Source organism: Myripristis murdjan, chromosome 6 (assembly GCF_902150065.1).
Source record: "Myripristis murdjan chromosome 6, fMyrMur1.1, whole genome shotgun sequence".
In the NCBI taxonomy this organism is placed as follows: domain Eukaryota; kingdom Metazoa; phylum Chordata; class Actinopteri; order Holocentriformes; family Holocentridae; genus Myripristis; species Myripristis murdjan.
Window position 1 is genome coordinate 29,387,332 of NC_043985.1, and position 27,099 is coordinate 29,414,430.

Consider the following 27,099-nt stretch of genomic DNA (forward strand, 5'->3'; position numbering starts at 1 on the left):
ACTGTACACAACATCGTCATCAGTCACTTCTTCCTCGCGGGAGCTGCAAAGCCCTGAGAGGCACAGCCAGAGTTAATTGAGGGAAAAGTCTGCTTAGAAAATGAGAAAAGACCTTTAAAAAAAAGAAAAAAAGAAAGAATATTTATATATATATCGGTTGTCCATGCTTTACAATGAAGAAAGCTATTGACTCATTCTGCTTTAATGTGCAGAGAAAATGACCCATTACATTCCTCAAGGCATCCAATCTGTTAAATTGGTGAGGGAGAGAGAGAGAGAGAGAGAGAGAGAGAGAGAGAGAGAGAGAGAGAGAGAGAGAGGGCAAGCTGGAGTTGGGGGTTCAAGAAAGACCCGAGGTGCCGCATTCCTCACGCGGCTCATATCTCGCTCGTTAGAAGAAAAAAAAAAAAAAAACAAGGAGGACGTCTTGTCTCCATCGCGAATAACGGCGAAACGTTTTTCCCTCAAGTCGAAAATGAGCGTCTATCTGTGCAGCGATTTCATTTAGAGGAAAATGACTTATTAAAAGGCGGGGAGAATGGGAGAAGATGGGCCCCCAGTCCTCGCCACATCAGCCGAGGAGATAATGACACCGGCACCGGCACCGGCACCGCCACCGCCGATCGGGCCTGGCCGTCAGAGGGCAGGTCTGTGTCTGCACGCCGTCTGGTGGGTCTGTGTTGTTTGTTAACATCACAGGTCTCGCTGCCTCACTCCCTGCCTCTCTCTATTACCGAGCTCTAGTCTCTCTCTCCCCTCCCTTTGGCCTGAGATTGTGCCAGAGCAGCCTGGGCAGGGGCCATTTTCCCTCCGAGCTAAGATCATTATCCCACCATGAGAGCTCAAAGCCTTCGCGCGTTGGAGGGCTCTCGGTTTCTTTTGTGAGACCGGCTCGTTCTTTTCTATGTAAATAAAAGGCCCTACTTACTCGCCGTCCCAGCACTGAGCATATTTCTCATGAATAAAGCACACTCTATTTATTCCAAATGGATTGTGTTTTATGCATATCCTCAATTACCTCTGCTACAAAAAGGGAGTGCCTCATCCATGCAGGGGCCTTCTTCAGGATGAGACCTGTGCCTTTGACTTGCACACAACCAGACCTTCATTTCGGTCTTCATTAAAGGGTAATGACACACAAGAGGCGACGAGAGCGGTGGTTCCTATACATCTAAAAACCACCACTTTAACCCCCTGAACCCTAAATCCGCCGGCGGGATAGAAAGACATGTATTTTTTAAAAAATTGCCAAAATTCAATCGTTTATCATAGCTGGAAGCTTTAAAAACCAATTTTTTGTCGAAATTTGAATTTTCTGACAGTCCCTGAATGCAACATGTCCGACTTTCGTTTAGCGTTAGAAAAAGGGACGAAACTAAGCCTAAAAAAGTGATTTTTCATTCGAATCATTTTATTATACATGCTTCAACTCAATCCAGATCATTCAAAAAACAGAAAATTCTGTGGTCTTGAGCGGATCTGAGACATCTTGATTGATTCAGGTGAGCCCAACAGTTGCGTGACAAAAATTCACTGAATTTCAGTGTGTAGGCAACAGTAGTAACATGGAAGTAACATCAGTTTGCCTCTTTTATTTTTTTATTATTTATGGCACTATAACTCTTTCATACTGTGTGAAAGACATTTTTGAATGGCTTCAGGTGATAGCCACAGCTGTGCTGTTTCCATAGAGGTGCAGCAGAAAAACAAGCCCACAGTGAGCCAAAATGTGAGGGGAGCAGAAAACACCCCAAAACTGCTTGGGGTTCAGAGGGTTAAATTAGCAAGAGCCAGTGCAAACGACACATAACATATGCGCACATGAATGCACATACGCAGAGAGACGATGAAAATGAAATCAGATTACTGAACGTTACAAATAGCTGGAAACACATTGTTAAGAAAAAAAAAAACAACAACAGTGAAGCGGTGTGACGTCAACTGTACTGTTTTCACCTGCTCACATGGCAAAAGGAAAACTTTTTTTTTTTTTTTATTCTTTTTCACTCTGTGGATTTTCCAAAAGTTGTGTTTTCCAAAACCTATTTAAAAAAAAAAAAAAAAAAAAAAAAAATCATCACCGTGCGGACGTGGTCTAAATAAAACATCTGCTTCTGCCAAAGGGAGTTATCCCCGAATCAAGGAGTATTAGTCTGAAATGCGCTGACTTGATTCAATGAGACAACTTACAGTAAAACAAAATCTTCCCCTCTCTTCTCCTCTCCTCTCTCCTCTCCTCTCCTCAGTCTCCATGGATACCTCATAGCTTTGAGCCTTGAATGGCCTTTGTGACCAGAGAAGCTATGTTGATTACAGGGGAGGGAATTTGGTGGAGGTGTGAGTTGAAGCCCCAGTCAATTGGGCGCTCGGCTTATTGTGGCAGAGATAGGGCGCGGGGAAGCTGAGCCGGGGCGGCTTTATCACAGCCTTAAACACAGACAAGAATAGGAAGAGTGAAAGGGAAGTGCTGAAAAGGGGCCGAGTCATGCATATGGAAGCGGCTCCCTTTCCTTCCACCGCCTCATTTCACATTCACTTGGCATTCATCTCCTCCTGAGCCATTCAAGTCGTCTTCCTTTCGCCGGGGAGGGGAATTCAAAAAGGGCCCTGCCTGCCTGCCTGCCTGCCGCGCTCTTAAGATCCCAGCGCAACCGCTCTCCTGCAGCTCTCAGGTGAATAGTACGCAGCACCCCCAAAACACTCCCGCCGCTCAGCCTCTATCGGCGGGCCGTGCTCCACCTTGCAGAAACCCTGCTCCTGCCCCGACACGGTTCAGACAGACCCCAGGAGGGAGCGCTTCCCTCCCTCAAGCTCACCTCAGTCCTCTCCCTTGGAAACAGCGAGGGGGAGATAATCGGCTCACCGTGGAGTTCGCCACGGTGAGCTCGGCGGAAAATATTTTCGATTGGTCAGATCGGTGTGGAATATCTAGCAAACACATCTCAACTCCAGACCTTCACCCAAATGATGGCAGGGAGGGAGTGTGTGACTGACTGCTGGAGCTCAAGCAGCGGGAGCATTATAGTGTCACCTCTCAAAATCCACGCTATAGTTGACGGCGCCATGACTCCCTATTTCACTATTCACGGACACTCCCCTCGGCGAGTTTTCATAGTGCGGCATCTATCCATTCTGTTAAAGTCACAAAGGATGACAGTGTGCAAAAAAAGAATCCCTCACATTCCTGAAAACTGCTTCAGTGCACAACAATTTTACTATGTTGATACCACAGTGGCACAGCCTGTATACCAGCGGAGCAAAGCCTTTCACTCAACTTTTCAAATATCATACCCTTCCTTTCTGTGGCTTTCTGATAACTCTTTTGCCTCAGTGAGCTAAAGCAAGGTGTGATGACAACAGAGGGATGTTTTTTCTCTCTCTCTTTCCCACAAGAATTCCTCTTTTTTTTCTCTGCTCCTCTCAAGGCTTAGACCTCGAGACATATGCCTCTCGTGGAAGACACCCTCTGGGATATAGGCGATGTGAATCCACCAGTCCTGTCCAACATCAGCCGCATCTACCTTCAAAACCCCTGAATATTTCAGTGCAAAACCCATTGAAATTAATCCAGGGAAGCAGAAGAAAATAGAGAAACTACAAAGTCTGGCGTGTTTTCACATAGCGGGCTCTCACCAAAGCTCTCTGAGGGACACAGGCAGGCCAACAGAGAGAGGAGGAGACAGACAGAGAAATCCATGCAGAACAACAAACGCAAAGTGACATTTGAGTGTCTTTTCTGCACAGGGAAACCACAACTTCATTCCGTCAGACTCCAAACATTAAACCTCCACCCTCAAAACCACCCATACCATCCCGCACCTCTGATCTAGAGGATCAAGGCTTCGCTGAGAGACCCGTTTATCGACTGATCTGCTGCTTTTCAGAGCATTTTTTCAGATGCTAAAAATGTTTACAATGTTAAGACCGCTGCATCAGCTTTCTGCATTTTAAATCAAAGATGCGTGACAATTTAAAAGGAGGCTAATGGGCCGATTTACCAAGCACTTGTGGGGTGTTTTCATGTGCAAAGGAGACAAATACGACCTCATTTACAGTACCAAGGTGCCGAACTGGAGGTTTGTGCTGGTGAAATGACATAAAAGGAAAAAAAACGCAAAAACTGCAGTGGCTTGATGTATATGTACTTTAAGCTGTTATTCTGTGGGGCTGCAAAAATACATAAAAGGTGCATAAAAGGTAAGTGGTTAGCTGCTTATCTCTAAGCTCAAAGCATGCCAAGTATGTAACGCCTCCCCATATGAAAGTTATTCAACAACACTATCTGACTTGGGGCGGCACAGTGTCAGTGCTGCAGCCAACAATCAGTGCACTGCAAAAAGTCCAAATCTTACCAAGATTATTTGTCTTATTTCAAGTAAAAATGTCTTATTTCTAGTCAAAATATCTCATTACACTCAAAATAAGACATGATCCGCTCAGAAATTACTGAGCTGATCATGATTTTCACTTGTTTCAAGTGAAAATCTACTTGAAACAAGTGAAAATTAGCTTGAAACAAGAAACAAATTTTGCCAATGGAACAAGCAAATTTTTGCTTGTGACACAAGTGAACAAGTAAAAAGTGAACAAGCAAAATTTGTTTCTTGTTTCAAGTAAATTTTCACTTGAAACAAGTGAAAATTGTCTAAAGACAAGTAATTTCTGAGCGGATCATGACTTATTTTAAGTGTAATGAGATATTTTGACTAGAAATAAGACATTTTTACTTGAAATAAGACAAATAATCTTGGTAAGATTTGGACTTTTTGCAGTGTGTCATCCTCAGGAGCACATTTCCCTCTCCTCTGGGATGATCAGAGCCGAGGAGGAGCCTGTGATTCGAAGCTACGCCTGCGCTGCACCGTCCTCAACACCTGTGCCCGTTGCAAGTTGTACTTCTGAAAATGTGGAAAACAAGAACGAGACCTTGTTGACATGTTGCTCGGTTATAATGTCTTTGTCAAAGGTGATGTGATCTGTGGTGCTGAAAGCCACGTTGCTCTCCAGACCGGCCCCAGACGAGGCTTAAATAGCCCAGCCGCAGGTATTAGCTACAGTGCAGTCAAATTAACTCAACTGCGGCTGTGCTCATTTAAATAATGAGCCTTGGTAAATCACCCGCCAAACTGAGAAATTGGTGTGACGCAAAATTTAGCGACACTAGCGGTAAATTGCAGCATGCATAGTAAATTAGATCCTAAAGAAGAAGGCATGGAGATCACAGCAGCAGCATACCACAAGAAAGTCACTGTAGTGTCTTACTTTAAAAAAAAAAAAATCAAGTTTATTTCATTTACAGAGCACTTCAAAAAACAAAAACAAGTTTTGCAGCAAAGTGCTTCACAAACACAGTAAAATACACGGACAAAATAAATGAGGTGGGTAAGGTGCCGATGGCAGCCATTATCATAGCACATACAGGCAGTACAAACACATCAAGATGAAAACAGAATTTCACAGGGGTAAAAGGCTGCGGAATAAAAATGACAAAAATGGAACTGGTTAAAAGATGAAAACAGGTTAAGGGAAGTTAAAAGCCAAGGAATAAACATGGGTCTGAAGACACGTCTTAAAATGTTCAGTAGACTCGGCCCGTCTAATGGTTTCTGGCAGGCTGCTCCAGAGCCGAGGGGCCGCTTCGGAGAAAGCTCTGCCGGCTGCACTTTTTAAACGTGAACGGGAGATGGACGATAATCTGCGGTGGGAGGACCTAAGGGACCCGAGGGTGGTGTTACAGAAGGTGAAATATAGGGAGGGGTGGGACCATGGAGAGATCTGAACACAATTAGGAGGATTTTGAAATTGATTCTGAAATGAACAGGGAGATAGTGAAGGGATGCAAGGACAGGCGTGATGTTATCTTATTTTTCCGATGTTGTTAATAACTGGGTGGCAGCATTTTGAACCTGTTATTATCAGGAAATGAAAGTCTGAAAATGCAAAGATAGAGAGAGTTACAGCTGCCCAGCCTGGATGAAATCAGTGCATGGATCACTCTTTCTTGGTCAAAGGGTGATATTCGGAAATGTCTGATCTATGAGTTGATAAAAGCTAAAAATTTCAACCAAAATAACTGGGAATTGCAAAAAAAAATCCTGAATGTGGATGGATGGTAATAGCCCTATTTGTTTTTAGAGTACTTTCACAACATCACAAATAATCTAATCTTTTAATGGAAATGCATACGTCAAACTTGTAGTTGCAAAGCCAGTGCTAATGACTTTAAAAGCCTTGTTACTCTTCATTATCATCACAAATATATCTGATGAATGGTAATTTATTAAAAGACTTTAATGCGGTCTTATTTTAGCCAACACGAATGCCCTTGGAATATTGGTTTGCATTATGTGTGGCTTTCTTTTCAATCTGCAAAACAGATTAATAGAGTCACTGATCTGAAATGTTCCTCATTACATCAAAGGTAAAGAAGCCCTTGGGATGTGAAAAAGATATAAATAGATGGTCTTTGTGAGGAGCGAGATGGAACAAAAGATGGAAGGTGGGAAGGAGTGGGGGAGTTAAAAGTATAGAGAAGATAGAAAATGATAGAAAAGATCTTTCATTCAGCTGGCCGCCTGGCAAGATAAAAAATAATCCTGCCTCTGAAAGGTGTTGAAAGAGTCACAAAGGCTCTCCCTGGTGTATCACAGTACAAAATAGCCCCCTCCTCTTCTAAGGTATAATTCAATCTCCTTTTGTCAGCCGTTGATGGTGCTGTTGCTAGGGCCAACGGAAAGCTGGGCTTACCGTCCTCCTCTACTACTTATAAAATCTTCTGTTCGCCCGTTCAGTGTGTCGGGAACACTGAGGACGAAAACCGAGCGCCGTCAAGACGCCGACAAGTGGTGTTTAATTGCTGCGGAGGCATATTGGAAATCGCACCTATCACGCGGCTGGTGAAGGTCGCTCTGTCATCAAAAGTGAATTTGGAGGATAAATAATGTGTAACCCAAGGTATTATTCATAAGGAGTAGGAGATGCACACAGTGAAAGCCTCATTATAACATTATTTACGACACACTGTATTGCACTAGGCGTTGTATTCAGTTATGGTCTGAATCTGTCGCGGCCAGTGTCCGAGGTAAAGCAAAAGGTCAGAAACATCGGATAAACGGGTCTTGTGTATTACGAGGCTGCCACGTGATGGGCTCGTGAGTTTGCAGACACCTGTCCTGGAAGCGTAGTTTGATATTCAGACTTCCATTTCATTATTTAGTGTGAAACTGTCCCCGTATAAGCCGTTTTCCGTGGGCTGGGGAATTTGAATCCAGCTGACCAATCACTTCACCGATCACATCATTACTGCAAATCAGCTTTTAACTGAGCAACTTCAGCCAACTGCAAAAATCAGTCAGTCAGTCGGTGTTGCACTTTACTCAGAGCACAATTTATACCAACTCTATATATCGTCAAAAAGCGGATGAAGAATGTCTCGACAAAAAATTCAGCGAAGTTCAGCTACTTCTAACGAACGGGGCTCCTTTCAAACTTTGGCCAGATCCCGTCAACAAAATGCAAAAAAAACATCTCCCCCTGCTCGGAAATGCCTTAACTGCACTCGCACTGTGTTGAGTGTTTTGCGTTTTAATCTATTTAAAACAATGTCGATGGCAGCCTCGATAACTTTATCATCCATTTCCTCTTGTTGGCCCGTGTTGCCTCCCTGGCTCTGGCGCTGCTTGACTACATTGGTGGTGTTTATCCGGCGGCGCTGATTGGCCTGGTCACTTTGTGAACCAAAAAAAAAAAAAAATCACAATTGAACCGGGCAGCACCAGACTTACTGAATTGCTCAAAGCTTCTTAAAGTGAGCGTTCGATTCATGGGCCTGGGAGCTAAAGGGAAGCTGCTTCTCTGATTTATTCTTTCCTCAGTGTTGTCAGAAGTTTGCTCAAATTGAGTCGATGAAGCCGGCAGCCTGCAGCTCCTTAGCTTGAAGACTCTGCTCCAAAAACAGGGATGTAAGGGCTGCTACATGCCACGCTTAAAGTATGATTTATGAAACTTGGCCGACAGCCTGCGATGCTTTACACGGGAGAATAAATCTGTGGTTTTAGTCGTCGGCGCTCCCCTGTCAATAACAAGACACGGAGCAAAACTGTTGTTGCTCGTAGCACAAATACAACGATGAACACCAGCGCCGGGCTCCGATCCCGGCTCGTTTTTATCGGCGTGAGGCATGATGACAGCTCGCGCGGTCTCCTCCCTCTCCCCGTCCACCCTCTCTGCTTGGATTTCTGCAGATTAATGTTTTGTTTCGCACAGAGGACCGGGTCGCTGAGATCACTGCCGGCACACGTTTGATCTACGAGGTGAGTAAAACGTGGACACCGGAAAGTCGGCGGCTTAGCCTTCTCCCGTGCAATTAAAGTTGATGGCACCGTCTTCTCACTGCTCTCAGAAAAAGCATAAAATATATACATTGAGTTTTATCCAACACAAAATTTCACGGTGGGTCTAAAAGTTTGACATTTACCTCATTTACACTCATATTTTTTTTTCTCACTGACAAAGCGTTTGAGAAAGCGCCCACTGTTGCCTCCACCACGGCGCTGGAGGGTGCACGCAAGCAAAACCATCGCCTGTGATGAAAATATAGGCGGTAACGAAGTAAATATTGTACTTTAGACATGTGATCTCGTTAGCGTCAACGCTGTGGAAGACGGCTAAGATGGAGCCTACTGTGTTTTTGGTGGTCCTGCCAACTTCAGCCGTTTCAGCCGACATGGCGGTGAGTAGCTGATGACTGAATTGTCAGTTTGGGCTGGACTAGTGAAGTTGCCTCTTTTCACCGTACACTTCTACTTCTTCCCAGACAGCCTCTCTAATGATCCACCGGGCCATTTCAGTCCATTTCCTGTCTTTTGTGGTCAGCGTCAGTCCATTTCAGCGCCGAGTGTTTCTGCCCCCCAGCCTCGGCTAGTCTCACTGCCTGTCTCCGTGGCTGGGAGTGGAGTGCATTATGGGTCGCGCAACATGCCTCAGCGGGCGGCGGACAGCCTGAGTTAGCGCCAGTAATGCCTTAGGCTGAGCAACAGGGCACTCACTGCCTAATCAGGTTATCTGGGAGAAAAGGCGCAGAGGCATATCTGCAGGGGTTTGAAGGATGGCTGGAGGGACAGGAGGAGGGTGGCACAGCTCTCACAGCAGAGCGATCCCAAAACCGAGAGGAAAGCTCAGGCACAGGAGGGCCCGCTCAACAAAACTTTGAAGAAAATCTCTCTGAACTTAAAGCAGCACTGAAGGAGCTACAAAGAAAGTTTGAAATTCTATTTTTTTCCTTCTTCTTCTTCTTCTTCTTCTCGTTCCGTTTATACGAAGGTTATGTAGACATGGTTTCAGGAAACTTTTGAAAAAAAAAAAAAAAAAAAAATACAGAGCAGCTGCTTGAGTAACCAAGCAACGGCTTCCGCTTTAACAGGGTACATATATGCATGACTTTCAACATAGCAAGGCAGTGTTGCAAATATAGTTAACTACACAATTATGCATGTGAAATAGCAAATTATGGACCACAGGTGTTATCAGTGGAGTGCACTGGTGTGTGACCCTGAGGCATGAAAGTGTTGTGGTCAAATTTCTTATAGGTGAGAGCTATTATAAAGGCGAGAGGTTTGTTTACTTGGGGTGTAGGCGGTGGTGGTGTGAGTGTGTGTGTGTGTGTGTGTATGTGTGTGTGTGTGTGTGGTTTATCTCCTGCCCACATACAGGGACTAAGTGCACATCAGGCCTGTTTTCCTGTGTGCAAGGCAGCGTGGCCTGCTCTCCAAAGCCCAGGAAATTACAGTCCAGCCAAGCAGAAAACAGGAGTGAGATTTGGACAACAGGCTTCACCTGTCTCAGGCCCAGCGCTCATGAAGTTACAGCTGGTGTACTGTAAATGAAGAGGACATTAGCTTGTCTGGGCTCAGAAAGGAAACACTAAAATCAAGGACGCGAGTGGGTCAGAGTCTATTACAAATTTCTTTTCTTCGCCTTTCTTTTGTTTTCTTTTGTGCTTTAAATAAAAAGTCAGACTTTAATTGAAAAAAAGAAAATACCAATGGTCCTAATTTTAAATATTCACTGTACTCCTCTCATCCCCAACTCTTCCCCTCTTCTGTTCTTTCTTCTTCACTTTACTTCTCCACACTGTCAGTCTGTCTGTACATAGCCACTACACTCTCCCAACTGGCCAGCTCTATAGGGAAAAAAAAAAAAGAAATCATTTATTTTTTTCATTTTTCCACCATTTATTACCTGGATGTGATAATGGTGGTGGTGAAGACACACTGTTCTACAACTGATGCATTTTTCTTTGCAGTTCTTCGAGCAAACATCTAAATTGTGTTTGTTTTGTTTGACCTTGGTGGGCAGATGGCTCCTATGCTCAGTGCAGTACATTATAGTACAATGCAGTACAGTGCAGTGCAGTATAGTACAGTGTTCTGAATGACAGATGAAAGAAGTGACAAAAAAAAAAAAAAGCATGTTGAAACATTCAATAAATGTTTTAATTGTGGAATTACTGGACTCCCACATTGTCAAAATGACTTTCCTTGGCTGAGGGGCATGTTTGCTTGGAGTCTTACATATGACATCATGCATAAATACATATGAACATGCAATACCTGTATAGACATGCATATACACATGTGCACACACACACACACACACACAGAGAGAGAGAGAGAGAGAGAGAGAGAGAAACAGAAAAACAAACAAATACACAGCTTGTATTTAACCACCAGCAGAGCCAATCTCCCCGTTATCACCAAGTCACTGTTCTTACACCTCAGCAACTTCATGGATTAGAGTTTGAAAAAAAAAAAAAATAATAAAATAAAAAAAATAAATAAATAAAACCTCCTTCCTGGACACCTTAAAAGGAGAAAACAGCCACAGAGCAACAAGAAAAAGCCAAGAGGACAGACAGAAAAGGAAGCGGTGACTGCTAAAAATTGATGAAACAACAAGTTTGTGTATGCATCACTCAGTCGTACGTGCGCTGTGCTGTGCGGCGGGATTCTAATCAAATCCTGCAAAGTCACTGAATTAGCAAATTGTGGGAATTACGTGTAATATCTGCAAAATGAAAAAGCCTGAGGCAATTTAATGCTTATACAGGTAGGTATAACCAAAGGAAGTTTAATGCATATCTAAAAAGCTGTACTTATGTGCTTTTCAGTCACTATATTATCTATGTTATGTTTGGAAGCTGGAAGCAATTGCACACCATTACTGGAAAAGTAATCATTAGGGATTTTTGGGGGTTCAAGGAGAAGGCCGATCAATCATCAACTGAGAACAGGACATTTCCCCTCGCCCCCTCCTCACACCACCGAACCGGTTCACTTCAAATGCAAGTACATAACCGCGGCGATTCAAATGCAAGTAAATAAAAACACTCCGAGTTCAGATGTTCGAGCTGTTATTCTGCCAATTTTGCCGGCACTCGGAGCTTTGTGCGCTGCAGAGGGTGCGTGGGTCCTGGCATGGCACGTCTGGAGTGCTCGGAGGAGGAAGAGGCTGCCTTTCGGGTATGCAGCTTCCCTTGGCCGCCGTGTAGTTTGCAGGCATCTCCTTACCCAGCTGCAGGAGGAAGTCAAACCATCTGATTTATTCATGCACCGTTTGAATAGAACATGTGCACCGAGGAGTGCATTGTCCGGAATGGTGTAAAACAACACTGGCTTTCAGCGTGGATCCATAATGCGATGTGTTAATCTGTGTTTGGAAATGTGGCAAGACTCTGTTTGGGTGTTCCGCTACTTCCCCAATATTCCTAATACAGCTGAATTATCTTCTGTATTATCTGTATGAAAACTGGAAGGCTAATTGCTGTGATGATGATGATGATGATGCTCATAAGCAGGGTGGGGGTGCACAGTACACACTCCTCGCGACAGACTGCACAACATAAGGCGAATATGCGCAGCAATCAAACAGTATAGGCAAAACAAAAACTTGCAGGCGCGGTTGAGGCATTAATATTCCATGCCATATAGTCTACGTTTACTGTCAACAAAATAGGACAAAATAAGTTTGTTGTTGTGAAAGTGAGTCAGAGGAAGAGTGCTTCGGAGTCTGTTTCCATGGGAACGACCTGTCAGAGCAAGCCATCATTTGACGGCTGCTCTAGCAAAAAAAAAATAAAAAGGGGGTAAATATAAAAGATATGTTTTGTTTTCATTTATTTATTTATTTACTTATTCATGGAGTTTCTAAATCTAACTAGAGATATACTGGCTTGTGCAGAAGGAGTGTCAGGAAGAAGAAGAAGAAAAAAAACTCAAAAAGTGAGAGACAGCCTTGCACATTCACTGGAAGCCGAGATAGACTATTTATCTAAAATTCAAAAAAAAAAAAAAAAAATTCATTCAACAGCTGTCAATTGCCAGCTTGGCTATCTGGTGCTAAGGTAGGTCCATATGGTCTTTAGTGAACCCTTCCTCGCTGTGTACTGTAGCATGACAGACAGGAGAGGAAAAAAGAAATGAAAGAGGGAGAGAGGGGACAGAGTGTGGTGCCTTTCAGATCCGCTGTCAAAGGACATCACAAGGGAGGCTGCTGCTTTCTACTGCAGCTCACAGGCTGCAGCGCCGGGCTCCGAGGCACGCAGCCCCAGGAACCCCAGCCAAAAACATGACCGACACCAAGCCACCTTATTTATTTATTTATTTATTCATCCATTTATTTCGTTTTTTCAAAAAAATACGCCGGTTCCCCCGTCAAAGACAACATTTAGAGATAAGCAAATGATGAAGTGGATTTCAAAGTGGAGCAATTAACCTACCACCTTAACCACGCTGCTGCTGCATGAAAATCGTGAAACTCCTTTATTTCCTGCAAAATCTATCTATTCATCCATTATCCACCATTTATCTGGAACCAAATTATCATCATAGCAGGCTGAGGGGGGTCATCCAGAGATTTTTTTTTTTTTTTTTCTGCCAGCCCCTCCTGGGGATTTCAAGAAGTTCCCATACCAGCCGGGATATGTAGTCCCGTGGGTCTGCCCCAGGGTCTGCTCTCAGTTGGACGTGCCTGGAAGTCCTCCACAGGTGGGCACCCGGCAGGCATCCTAATTAGATGCCTGAACCACCTCAACTACTCTGAGCTCCTTCCCCTATCCCTTAAGGTGAGCTTACTCATTTCAGCTGCTTGTATCCACAATCTCCTTCTTTTGGTCTCTACCCAAAGCGCATGAGCACAGGTGAGGGCTGGAATCTAGACTGACCAGTAAATCACCAGTTTCACCTTCAGGCTTAGCCCCCTCTTCGCCTGGACAGCTTGAATGTGGCCTCTGCTCAGTCCCTCTCCATCTTCTGCCCTCACTCGTAAACAAGACACTGCGATGCGTGAACTCCTCCGCTTGGCGCAGTAACGAACACCAACCTTGGAGGGTTCAGTCGACCTTTTTTCCTAAAAAGAACCAGGCCTTGGAGGTGCTGCAAACCGTCCCGAAGCATACCCGAGGTCACAGCTTAAGCACGTAGCAGAGACAAAGTCCCAAGGTCTCCATCCTGGACATCTTTCAATCATCAGACTTTGCCATGAAATCCAGTCCAAGGAGTCCATCACTCCATCCGGCCTGGCAAAGCGGAGGCCTTGGCAAACTGGGCTTGGGTGATGGAACCTGCAAAATTTATATAATCCTAATTTCACAAACCTGAGGCTCTTGAAAAATATTTAGAACTACATATAACTGAATGAAAAATGTATGCCTCTCATTCAGACAAAGAAAAGGCTTAATATGGAAGTTTGCGCCTCATGCTATTTAGGCATCTCAGGTCCTCTGTGGACACCAGAAATAAATGGAACAAAACTTATTATAAACAATTCAGCGGTCAAATAGTGCCCGCCAGATGATTTGTATTGGTTAATAGAAATAATGTATGCTTTCAGTGTACCTCAAATTTCGCCATCTTCAATGCAAGCACGTTCCGGACAGACGAATCACTATACTTGTTGCGATGACCTGCATTACTGGGGGTCACCTCTCTACCTCGTGTAAACAAGGCTGTTATTTATCATTTCACGTCCTATCCTTCCTTCGTTTCTAAGCCAATTAGAGCTCTTCCCCTGCCACTCTCGACCCGACCCAGGCTTGTCGTAACCACGGTGATAAGCCCCATACGCCTCTCTCCGCTCCCCTCTCCCTTCCTCTCCATTTTCCATCTCATTAACATTCATTTTCATCCTAATTGAGCTTAATAAGAAAATAATGTTTGACATTAAATCCTTGTGAACATGTGGCCCAGCTGATCACTGTGTCTGTTTGGTCTTCCACAGCAAATGTTTACTTTGTTCGAGGTTTGTTTGTTTGCCTCGCTTGGTTCTGTGGTTCCCGTAATAGCCGACTTGGAGTCCCTCGTTTCCATCTGTCTTGCGCTGACCTCTCGCTGTTGTTATGCTGCAGCCGCGCTACGGTTTTTGGAAAAAGCATGTTTTTTTTTTTTTTTTTCCAAGTGTTGTTTTCCCTGTGGTTTCACTCTGCCTGTCAACAGTTTCCAAATATCCCTGCACCAAGCCTCCAAAAAAAAAAAAAAAAAAAAAAAAAAAAAAAAAATCCTGCCCACTGCACTGCATTTTGGACACCGAGGCAATCAACTCCATCGATTCCATCTTTTTCAAAGCCGCTGCCAATAATATTTTGATATGCAGTGACCTTGTTGGAAGGATAAAGCATCTCTGTGCCAATAATAATCAATCATCAGTTAAGAGCAGGAAAAGGACAAGAAGGAAAGGAACGAGTGGAAGGAGGCAGGGCCTGTCAAATATAACCTTGGCTCTTTGTACAACTGTACATCGATGCAGTGTATTGACAAAGTCACCAAAGGGAGTGTACACAGTTTAAACACACATAAAGGCAAGGAATGGGGTCTTGAGCAGAGGACCTCCAGAGCGTCCGTATTGACATGCAGTCAGCCGCACAGACAATAGATTGATGTATAACGCCTAATGAGAGGAAGCACCCTCCGAGCAGAGAGAGAGAGAGAGAGATAATCTACATCCATAAGAAGTACTTCCAGTGGAAACATCATGGTGTTCTCTGATTTGATTTCTCCTGCTAGATAACAGGCTTGACATTTACTGACATTTGCCTCAAATGCTTGACATTACAGACTTAGATACTTAAAAAAAGAAATAAATACATTAAAAAAAAAACGCCTGAGATTTGTGTCATGATGGTTTTACATGCCGTCGCCTCATTGTGATCAATCGGGGCAAGTGGAAAATATCACACCAGGGAAAAAAAAGATATCTCAGGTATGAGCGATCGACACATTTTCCTCGCACGTCAGCGAAGTGTGACCATGCGTGCGGTGTATTGGAGAGACATTTCTACTGTGGGAAAGAAGGGCTTTGCTATAAGAGAGAGAAAAAACACAGAGGAGCCAGCTCTGCTTTGCCTTTAAGCTGTCTGTAGGATAATGGAGATTTTAATCTAACGCTGAATATTTCATGTTTCATCGCCACACAAGCCATTAGCTCCGGTGGGAGAGGAGACGCCCTTAATGAATATGACTGGGACGACATCCGACGACCACTGGGCACTATAAAAAGGGACACTGTCCTCGTTCTCTGAAGACTGTCGAGTCATCAGTGGCAAGGCTTAACCTCATTTCGCTCGATGGCGGACTCTGGTGACGCGTGTGCGGATGGAGAGCGCGCGCAGCTCATCCTCGGGGAATGCAAATGATGACGACAATTAGCGCTGGAGAAAACACAATGGATGGCATAATTGATGTCAGAAGCTAATTTACTCCGGGCCATGGAAACAATGACATATTGGACCGGTTTAGGGTTTTCAGATGTGATGGAACTATTTAGTCATTAAATGAAACCTTCAATTAGATCTATTTTATGGCAGGCGTTTTCAAATAAAATTGCACTTTTATTGAGAAGCTCAGCAGAGGTGACTTTTGGAAATGAGACTTTCTCCAGCTTAAATGATGGGTCACCGGCCGACTGCACACAGTATTTAAGAGGAAAGGAAGAGGCTTAAAAAGGTGTGTATTCCAAAACATGCTTGTCAGACCCAACAGATGTCCATGCACGCACACACACACACACGAGGGGTGTAACGATTCATTCAATGAATCACGCTGATAACTGACTAAATCTGACTTTGACCTGCATTAATATGAAATTATTTGAATCAAATCGCTCACAAGTCTTAAAAAAAGGACCTGTTAGGGTAATCTAATATAATACTATACAATTTGTATGGAATCAATGATATTAAACTAATTTTGATTGTTTTTTTTCACATTTTGGCTAAAAATTACAGAATAGCTGACTTGCTGACTGATTGTTGACCTTAAATTGAATCACTAACTAGTGACTCAACTCATCAAACTGAATCATTATTAATATTCAATATCAGTGTGAATGCCAGTTTGACCAGCTGCTGGTATGGCTCTCCTACGTGGGTCTCCTGTGTGTGCCAATCTTCTCGACATTGGAAGGTATGATGTCACCTTGTCGGTGCTGAGCAGATAGACAGTACACACACTGACTCACTAACTCCTTCTCTTACCTCACTTCCTCCTCCCCCCTCCCTCCGTCTTCTCCTCTCCTCCCTAGAGTTCTCAAATTCTGCTCGAACCCGACCCTACCTGACCCTACCCGACATTTTTGGGTAGGGTTGGGCCTAAAATGTATGTGAACTGGTCGGGTCGGGTAGGGCTTCGGGTTCTGGTTCTGTGTTTTACTGTCGCCGTTGAAGGACGAAATATAAATGACGCAGGCATGAAGCAGATGGAGAGAGAGAAGAACGGGGATAACAGTTTAGTGCTAAATTAAACCATTTTGTGCAGAATTACAGGAACTTTACTAACTTAGCATGTTTTATGAACAACTGAACATGTGAAGCTGCCTTTCGCCAACTATTAGGCGAACATTTTGAGAGGCTAAGACGAGGGAATTTCACCTGCTTGACTCGCCGGCTGGCTGTCAATAAAGCGATGATCCGATGCTGCATTTCATACGTTTATTGTTAAAAACTGTGAACCAAACAGCATTTAAAATCATTGGCAATGCGGTCAGCAAAATGTGAGCCTCCCCCGCTCACCCCGTCTCCAGCTCATTCAAAAAAAAAAAAGAATAAATAAATAAAAACTCGCTCTCAAACCAGCTGATTTCACTACTGAGGTGAGTCGGTGACGCCCACACCACGTGACATCATGTGCTCCCCATTCATAAAGTGACTATCAATAATAAACCTGGCACCAACACCAACTAGCCTATTATGTCCGTTCTCTCACTGCTACTACAATTTGAGCCACCGGCGCTGCTAAATAATGGCGAATTTAGCAATCTTTATTTTTTTTCCTCTCCTTTCTTTTTTTTCGGGCTTTATCGGGCTGTCGGGCCTAAAGTTCAGCTAATTAGTAGGGTGGGGTAGGGCCTCGGACTGGCCCAGTATGGCCCGGTTAGGGTAGGGTCTTAATTTCCAGGCCCGATGAGAACTCTACTCCTCCCTACGGTGACCCACTAAAGTGAGCCGATCCCGCACCGGTGGGGAGGTTTGCTGTGCTTACCAACTGGGTGTTAGACTTCAGTGGTGGTGATGCATATCTGTGTGTGCAAGCCAGCTGACGGTGCTCATGCATCAGGAGAGCGCAGCGGCGAGCGTGAAGTGGCGCCCGTGCACAAATAAGGAACAGCGGCGATCCGTCCCCACTCGTCGAGGGACACAAAACGACACTCTGCTATCGAGTCGATCTGCATGCCCGTCTGGTCCGCCTTCATGCTGCCCTCTTTCCTCTTTCTTTCTTTTTTCTATACTTCCCTCTTCCCTTTCCTCAATCTAAAAAAAACTTTACACCAACTCCAAAGCTGCCTCACGTGCACAACGCATCATGTGCATTTGAAATATTATTTTTTCACTTTGATGGAGCTAGGCGAACGACTCCCACTTCTTTATACTAAGCTAACACTAAACGCTACCCATAGGAACCGAACGAGTGGATGCACAGATGTGGAAAAACGGTATTGAACATCTTCTCTCAGTCTGGGTGAGCCGGTAAAAAAAAAAAAAGATACTTTGCCCAAAACGTTGTGCGTATTCCTTTAAACCCTCTCTGTCACTCTGCAGCCTGACTGAGTTGCCAATCAACTCCATTCTAACACAAAAATGGCCTCTGAAACCTTTGTTTTCCAAGAGGCGCGCGATCAAAATCTTTTTTTTTTTTCCGCCGATAGCTCGAGAGAACGCGGGGTGAGCAAATGATATGAAATATAGTTTTTGAGTGAAGTGCTCCTTTAAAGTGTGAAGTCAGTCCCCAGACCAGCGCTCGGTGCTCTTCTCTCTTCCTCGCTGTCCTCTTTCCCCCACGTTCTCTCCGTCTTTTCCCCCAGAGCTTTGTGCGGCGTCTGATGTTGCAGCCAGCGAGGACCCAAATAACTTTTCCCTCACCGAGCTCTCGTAACACGTCGAGGATAAAAGCAAAGAGCTATTAGATAAGGCAGGTTGCTGAGCAGGTGTGTGTTTGTTTATGCATGTGTGTGTGTGTGTGTGTGTGTGTAAGTATCTGCATAAAGAATTAGAGAGATAAAGTGCAGGCACTCGAGAGAGGCACAAACATGACATCTCAGTGAGTGAACTCCACTAAGGTCTGTCATAAAAATGAAAAAGGCCGTCTTTTCCTCCGGAGCCCGAAAAAATTGTTTGCGTCTTGACGGACCACAAAGCCAAATGTGATGTGGCAGCATGTAACGGCTACGACGATTTGGTACAGTAGCATGTAACGACGCCGGGTGACAGTGTGACCTCTGCGACCCGCTAAGGGACACTGGTCTGTCACAAGCTTTTCAAAGGAATGTGGAAGTTTGGCCTGTGGATGTTAGTTTTCATGACACGGAGCTATAGCCTGTTCCTGAGGTTGCATTGTGAGGGCGCGTGATTTCAGTTTCACTCATTTCCACATTCACTTTGATGGCTTTTGCAAAACCGAGGCTTGAAAACAAAGTTCCGCGTAAAACACGAAGAACGTCAAAATGTTCTTTAAAATGTCACCAAAAAAGAAGCTGCAGGTTTGTGTTTACTTAGATCTTGGATTTTTTAAGATTTATTTTCTCAGCAGAATAACACTCTCGTCTTCTTGCTCCTCTTCTCCTCCTCCTCCTCCTCCTCCTTCCTCTCCTTCTTTCTCCTTCTTCTCCTTCTCCTTCCTCCTCAAAGTTCATTTCCACATGGTAAATAAGCTCTCAGGCTTTATTACGTTTTATCCTTTAGACAAACTGACCCCTGGCGAGGCTGCATACATTATGAACAATCAGTCAATCAATATCTGTCAATACAGATTATAGGGGCTTTCACATAGTGCCATTCATGGTGTATGTGATCGCTGGGCGCCAGGGCGCTCCGCTCTGCGCCGAGGAGGGCGAATGGCGCGAGGCTGGCGCCGCCGCTGGACAGGGCGCAGCACCCTGTGACGTCACCTCGGCGAAGTTCAATAGGAGAGAATATTGGAATCGGAAAAAATAGGCAGATTTTGGCAGAAAGGCACAACAAAAATGGAGGAAAGCATCATGGTGGCTGTCTCTCTGCGTGCAGAGCGGTGGGACACTAGACTGCAGTCATACCGGGATATCGTTAAAAAAGCCCAGGCATGGAGAGAGATATCCCACAATTTAGGAATACCAGGTGTGTTTAAAAACTGGCAGAGATATGTGATGTTTTTGCTTTCCACAATAGGCGAACACTGCAAAAACTCAAAATCTTACCAAGATTATTCGTCTTATTTCAAGTCAAAAATGTCTTATTACTAGTCAAAATATCTCATTACACTTAAAATAAGACATGATCACCTCAGAAGTAACTTGTTTTGCGTGAACAAGTGAAAATTTGCTTGTTTCATTGGCAAAATTTGTTTCTTGTTTCTAGCAAATGTTCACTTATTTCAAGTGAATTTTCACTTTTTCCACTGGCAAATTTTGCCAATGAAACAAGCAAATTTTCACTTGTTTCAAGTGAAAATTCACTTCAATTCAGTTGTCTAAAAACAATTTACTTCTGAGGTGATCATGTCTTATTTTAAGTGAAATGAGATATTTTGACTTGAAATAAGACAAATAATCTTGGTAAGATTTTGCGTTTTTGCAGTGAATTTTTTTTTCTTTTTTCTGCAATCAAAGACCAACACTGTTGTAAACTGAAGCAAACGATTTTCTAAATGGACAGGAGGTGTATGATTGACTACTTCCTAGCGTCTGTATCAGTCGCATAGCAACCAGCGCCACATACGTGCACAACGTGCAGCCTACTCGGCACCCTACTCTGCGCCGAGTAGGCCGCGCGCTATGTGAAAGCCCCTTATCAATCAATCAGTCAACAGCACGTTTAACAGTAAGGATCTAAGAAATGAATACTTTGCACTTTATTTTGCTCAATCTAGTAATTATTTAACTTGCACTGTCAGATCAGATCAGAAATGAATTATTTTTCAAAACTTTTTCTCAGAGCTTCCTCGTAGATCTGTGTCTTCTTCCCTCTGACCTTGTTCACCCCTGACCAGTCTGCATGCTGCTGCGTTTAGAGCACAAAATGTGACACGTACAGGCTCATGTTTCACAAACTTTCATATTCCTTTAACCTTGGATGTGCATGTCAACATGATTAAGCTCATACTCTGTTTATGACTGCTTTACTTCCATATAAAACAGGTTAAAGGTGCACTACGTATAACTGCAAAGGGTTGACGGGAGCGCCGATTAGTCTCAGTTGACAAAAACCTGTGACATATGCATACAATTTCTTTTTGTCAGTTGAATCTCAATAGTCGTCACTTGAACCAACCCTCAATTTTGCATCAACAATCATCTTCATCTCAACTCATTTCACTTTCGGCGTTCACGCTCCGGCCGGAGTCCGACTGATGTGTATTCTGCTGTCAACAAAAAGCACGGCGGAGAGCAATTCTGACTAATACCGGCACCACAACTTGTGTGATCTTCAATTTGCTTGCAATAACGTTCCGTCAAACAGGGAGAGGGTCAGCGGCGGAAGCGTCCTTTTCATGTTATTTTCGCCGGCTTAAGCGCTTTGAACATGACTCCATCGCGGGGGGGGTCAGGGGTCGCGGCGAGACTTAAATGTAGCCGGCGGCCGGGTCGCCCTGCGCATGTTCAAGTAGCCATGAACACCAAGAGCCAAAGCAGGGAAAGATAAAAAAAAAAAAAAAAAGAGCGCGAGCGTGTGTTTGTGCGTCTCCTCCTCCCTCTTTCCGTCCTCCCCCTCTCCTCCTCTCACATCTGCGAGTATTTACGGAGTGAATTATTTCGGAGTCTTTTACAAAAAGCCAGTTAGATTATCAACAGCTTGCACCCCAGCTCAGCACCCTAATGCACGTCTGGTTTCAGAAAATAGGATAAGATCAATTGTTTGCCTTAAAAAGTAGACTTTCTCCTCTCTCTCTCTCTCTCTCTCTCTCTCTCTCTCTCTCTCTCTCTCTCCCTCTCTGTTCTAGGGGAAATGCTTTCGTCAGTAAGACAATCCTCAAGGCGCTGAAGTCGGCAGCCACCTCAAACGCGCTCTAATGCTCTTTTATCATTAAGGGGAAAAAATAAGAAAATAAAATGGAATAAAATAACACACACACACACACACACACACACATACACAGCAACATCTGAGTGATATCATCAGTTTACCCATGAGAAACTGAGTCCATCCACTCTCACAACACGCTGCCAATACATGCACAGAATCAAAGTGCACTCGCTCCAACCAGCATCGCTGTCTGCTCATTTGTCTCCACACGCCTTCGCCTGGCCGGGAAACACTGAGTCAGGGCGCCGCTGGCAATTCTGACATGAGAAATCAAAACTTTCTGAAAAGGGAGGGGGGGGGAGGTTTGTCCCTGCGGTCCTCAGGAGGAGTGACTTGACCGAGATGAAAGGGAAGGAAACAGGAACCGGGTCAATGATGGACCAGTTTTTACAAATAGGCAAGGAGAGGAATAAACATGTCATGGAATGCACAGAGGAAAGAGTGTCACACACACACACACACACACACACACACACACACTGACCTGGTAGGAGTCGATGGCCTCGCGGTCCAGCGAGCGGCTGACTGACACGACGCCCGTCTCCACGTCGATGGTGAAGACACCTTTGGGATCCTTGTCAGCGCCGTGGCCCGTCAATCGGAAGATGTGGTTCCCCTGTTTCTCTGCTGAGATCACCTACACACACACACACACACACACACACACACACACGTAAACAACTCCAACAGCTGTTGCTCTTTCATCGTTTGAGTCATCGCGCGATCTGAAGCAAAACGTCGCCGAATTTGCTGGATCTATAGGTTTTTCTTTTCCAAAAAAAACGAAAAACTGTTTTTTTTCTTCACATTTGCTGATGCATAATTGAGCACGACGAGCACACTGCGCCTTGAATGTTGATGTAAATCCCTGATTGCTTCCAATTAAAAATGCATGCAGACAAGACTTTGATTTGATTTCATGAGTTGGAAAATTGAACGCATGTCAACATTGGAAAGTTAAGATCTCCTCCAAAGTCTCAGCGCGAGAGGTGGAATTTCTCCTCGATCAGCAAAGCGAGACTTGTGTAACGACGGATTATAATATCCCACGGCTCAAAAATTGTGAACATCAAGTGGGATAACAGTGTTTTTTTGTTTTTTTAATGGTGAAACCGCAGTTCTGTGTTGGCAACTTGCAGAGCTGAGAACAACCAGCCGCCGTTAAATCAGCTCTCGGTGATGTTCTCCACCTCTCACATTGCCAAGTTTTTTTTTTTTTTTTACAGGAATAATCGGACACGGGATGGTTTGGATGGACGGATACTCACATGAGACTGCCGCAGCCAGCAGCATCCACAGGTAGGGCGGCAGCAGGAACAGGCAGGTCAGAAACAGAAAGAGAGAGAAAAAACACACCAGGGCATGTTAGACTCACACAGCAAAAAGACAAAAACAAAAAAAAAAACAAAAAAACACAGTCGCAACAGCAGCCAAGGCCTCCTCGCAGATCACTGTGGATGCTGATTCCAGGTCAGATGTGAGGAAGAGAAAACAATAAAAAAAAAAAAAAAGGGAAAATGCTGAAACCTAATAGTTGTTAAAAAAAAAAAAAAAAAAGAAACAACAACACTGTTTATTCTGTAGTTCTGTACTTTACACTGTATATTCTGTTTTATCTATTTATTCTTTCTTGCACTCATTATTATTTAGCTCTTGTTGTTTACGCACTAGTTATATAGATTTTATTTATTTATTTATTTAAACTGCCCCACAATTCCATCTCTGTTGTAATCTGGAAGCCAAGAAACGACATTTCGTTGCAAAAAAAACTCACTGCTGTGTTTTTTTTGTGCAATGACAATAAAGAAAGTCTAAGTCTAACAAAAAACTCTGTGCCTAAAACATCATACAATGGAGGACCTGAAACCAGTTTTCTACTTAAAAATAATGAAATATAATCCTGTCGCCTGGGTGAAATGTTGGCATTTTACGTTTCTGCAAACCAGTGATACCAACCAACCATACGCTGAAATGTCACATTTTCATGTTTCACCACATAGCAGGTTATAAAGTGATTGAAAAACACTGTCAGGAGGTTGGTAGGGTAATGAACGGCACAATAAACAGGACTTTGCGTTTGTAGCCTGCGGTTGAGAGCCATGTTCATGTTTTTCCTAACCCTAACCAAGCAGTTTTGGTGGCTAAAGACGCTTTAAAAAAGCACATAAAAGTGGCTAAGTCATGTCTTTGAAATTATGTTTTGTTAAGTTTTGTTCTTATGTCTTGTCTCGTGACTTCCTGTTTTATTTTGATATTCTTTTTAATGTTTTATATTCTTTTTAATGTTTTATTTAATGTGTTTTCAAATGTTCTTATTTTCATTGTGAAGCACTTTGAGCTGCAATTCTTGTATGAAAGGTGCTATACAAATAAAGTTTTATTATTTATTTCATTATATCCCACTCTCCTCTTGTGCCAGGTCACTTGCCCTTTCCCTTGTGTGTTTCCCACAAGTGTTCACCATTGCTTCATGTCTCGTCACGTCACGTCATGTCTCGTCAAGTCAAGTCAAGTCACGTCCTGTCACACCAGGTTTTGTATTTTCTTTGATACTTTGCTTTATTTTACTATAATTTAGTTTTCATGTTTCTTTGATACTTTTGTCTTGCCTTTGTTTGTGGATTTCCTCTTTAAGAGTGATTTTCTGTTGTTACTTTGTATTGAGATTTGAGTTGTTACTTTCCTTATTAAAAGTCTTTTCATTTGAACTCTTGTTTGGAGTCGTGCGATTGGGTTCTATCCTCGTGTACAAGTTCTGACAACATTAGTGCATGTGTGGACGTTATATGACACTGACGCAGGCTCCACTACATTGGCTACAAGTGTAAATGTTGATTTCTAACATATTTTTGCTACAGAAACGGCATTTCAATGCATTCCTCGGTTTGCAGATACATTTTTTGGGGTTGTGAAATAACCCTTATATGCACAAAAAATACTTACATTTCCCCGTATTTACATTTCGTCTTAAAAATGCATGATGCACTGCCATGTTTTGTGTGGTTTAATGGTGCCATATTGCAGTGGTTTTCAAACTGAGGTCCAGGGACCCCTGTGGAGCCTCGAGGGGCTGTTAGGGGGTCCTCGGCAGAATTATTCCACTGGAGCTTAATTCACTGTCAGTTGCTGTGATACAAAAAAATGTTTGAGTGCTTATTTGAACATCTCACTGCCTTAATCTCACCACTTTGGATCTATTTGTCAGTGTTATTATCAGTGTGACATCTCAGCAATTTGACACTTAAACCAAAATATCTTCTCACATCAGGGTTGCTCAGACAAAGCTCCTTCAGCCGGGGCTCCGCAACTTGATGAAAATCAACTTGCGCTGCAAAAAAAAATCCATCTTCACCTCATTTAGTCTCATATTCAGCGTTAAAATCTTGTCCTTCTTCAAACAAGCGAAATAAAATCGGCCATTGGGGTGAGATCATCTCATTTGTTTCCAATGCTAATGAACTTGTTTCAAGATTTTTTTTTTTTATTTTTTTTGATTCAAGGGTCATTTTATTGATGCTAGTGGGCTGATCTGCTGCATTCTGCCTGGCTTCAACATTTTTATACCTAATTAAGAAAAAATTTTGTAGCATTTTTGTAGCGTTGCATTCTCTGGAGGTGTTTCCAAATCATACATCTGCCACTAAAAGAGGATGCCTGATAACTAAAAGCGTATCCAGAGGAAACAATTACCCTTACACATGTTTTCTATAGTGGAACTGCCAGGCTCCAGGTACAAACACACACACACACACACACACAGGTGGTTGTTAGCGGTGCAGTCGCCCTGCTGAGCCTCGGCTCGGCGGCGTGTCTGTAAAGGATCTAAATGGTGTTTTTAGGTTGTGCCTGAGCGTCAGCGGGGGCGCCAGGAGGTCACCTTTAATGAGAGAGCGCTTTACACGTTTTTCACGGGGCGGCTAAACTCAAGGCCTTTCTGCTCCCTACTTGAAAGTGCATGGGAGATGAAACTGCACCGTTCCAAGCCTGCGCCAGACACAGCTCGGGCCCTCCTCGCCTCTCCGCCATTTATCTCTAAACCCCCGCTTCATCTTCCTCCTCTGCTCCCTCTCTTTCTCGGGCTCCCAACTCCCCCGCTTGTTACTCTCTGACACGTCCGTCCCTGTTTTTCTGCTAACAATCCATCTCTCATTCCCCGTTCGTCATTTTCCATCTCTCGCTGCTAATATGTCTCTTTCTCTTTCTTTCTCTCTCTCTCTCTCGCTCCCGCCCTCTGCTTTCACCCTCTACTCACTTTGTTTGAAGCATCAAATTATCAGAGCCAAAAGTGCCAAAACCTGCAGAGGCCTTATATAACAACAACAGCACAGCACCAGGCAGCGATTCACGGATAATACCCCATATCCTGTACGCTTCCCCCTTCCTCCCGCTCCTCTCCGCTCCTCTCCTCCGCCTCCTTGTTCTTCTACTTTGTGCTCTCCTCCTCCTTCCAGCCGCCTCCTCCGCCTCCCCCTTCTTTCCCATTCTTCTTATTTTTCCCGCTTTTCTAAAAGATTTCTGTTTCAACACAGGAGCACAGCGGCGGCGCCTGAGGTTTCCATGGGAGCGAGTCCCCCCTAACACAAACACAAACACACACACACACACTTGTTTGTATTACTATAGTTATGAGGACTTTCATTGACTCCATTCAGTCTTTATCGTCCTGTTTGCCAGGTATTTTCTAACCAATCTGACCGGTGATCTCACCATAAAAAAAAATCCATCCACGACCACATGCTATATCCACTTACAAGTCATCAAACAGTTCACTGATGTCAGCAGGAGTCTTGAATGAATTGCATGGGTTTACACTGCAAAAATTCAAAATCTTACCAAGATTATTTGTCTTATTTCAAGTCAAAAATGTCTTATTCCTAGTCAAAATATCTCATTACACTTAAAATAAGACATGATCACCTCAGAAGTAACTTGTTTTTAGACAATTGTCTCTTGTTTCAAGTGAAAATTTGCTTGTTTCATTGGCAAAATTTGTTTCTTGTTTCGAGCTAATTTTCACTTATTTCAAGTGAATTTCCACTTTTTCCACTGGCAAATTTTGCCAATGATACAAGTGAAAATTGTCTAAAAACAATTTACTTCTTAGGTGATCATGTCTTATTTTAAGTGTAATGAGATATTTTGACTAGAAATAAGACATTTTTGACTTGAAATAAGACAAATAATCTTGGTAAGATTTTGTGTTTTTGCAGTGTACTTGAGTGCAGTGGATGTGTTTAACGTCCCAAAGGGGGCAACACAGATACACCCAACGCATGCACCCGAGACAAATGACACATATCACAAGTGAGCTGCGAGACTGTCACCTGACCAACAGGGAAAGTGGGTCAGACGTTGTGTGATGTGACGTCTTTAACTAGCAAACCAATTCTTACTTTCTGAGAAAAGACAAAGTCATTACTTTTTGAAAGAAGACCATCTGGGAGTGGATTATCCCACTTGTTATGTGGCTTTAACTTACAAAAGAAGTGAGTTGACAGAATATAATCATTTATCTCTTACAGGTGTTTCACTGGTGTACAAGCTCCCACCACATCCCA

At 43.6% G+C, this 27,099-nt stretch overlaps 1 protein-coding gene across 1 annotated transcript in view; it reads right to left on the reverse strand.

The window, feature by feature from the left end:
* The window catches only part of cdh13 (cadherin 13, H-cadherin (heart)), a 278,706-nt gene that overhangs the window by 220,809 nt on the left and 30,798 nt on the right, over positions 1–27,099 (reverse strand). The window contains exons 4-5 of the mRNA XM_030054250.1: positions 22,810–22,815; positions 22,026–22,178 (exon numbers count right to left, since the gene is read on the reverse strand). Of these exons, the coding sequence (XP_029910110.1) occupies positions 22,026–22,178; positions 22,810–22,815 (159 nt within the window). The remainder of the gene's footprint in view (positions 1–22,025; positions 22,179–22,809; positions 22,816–27,099) is intronic.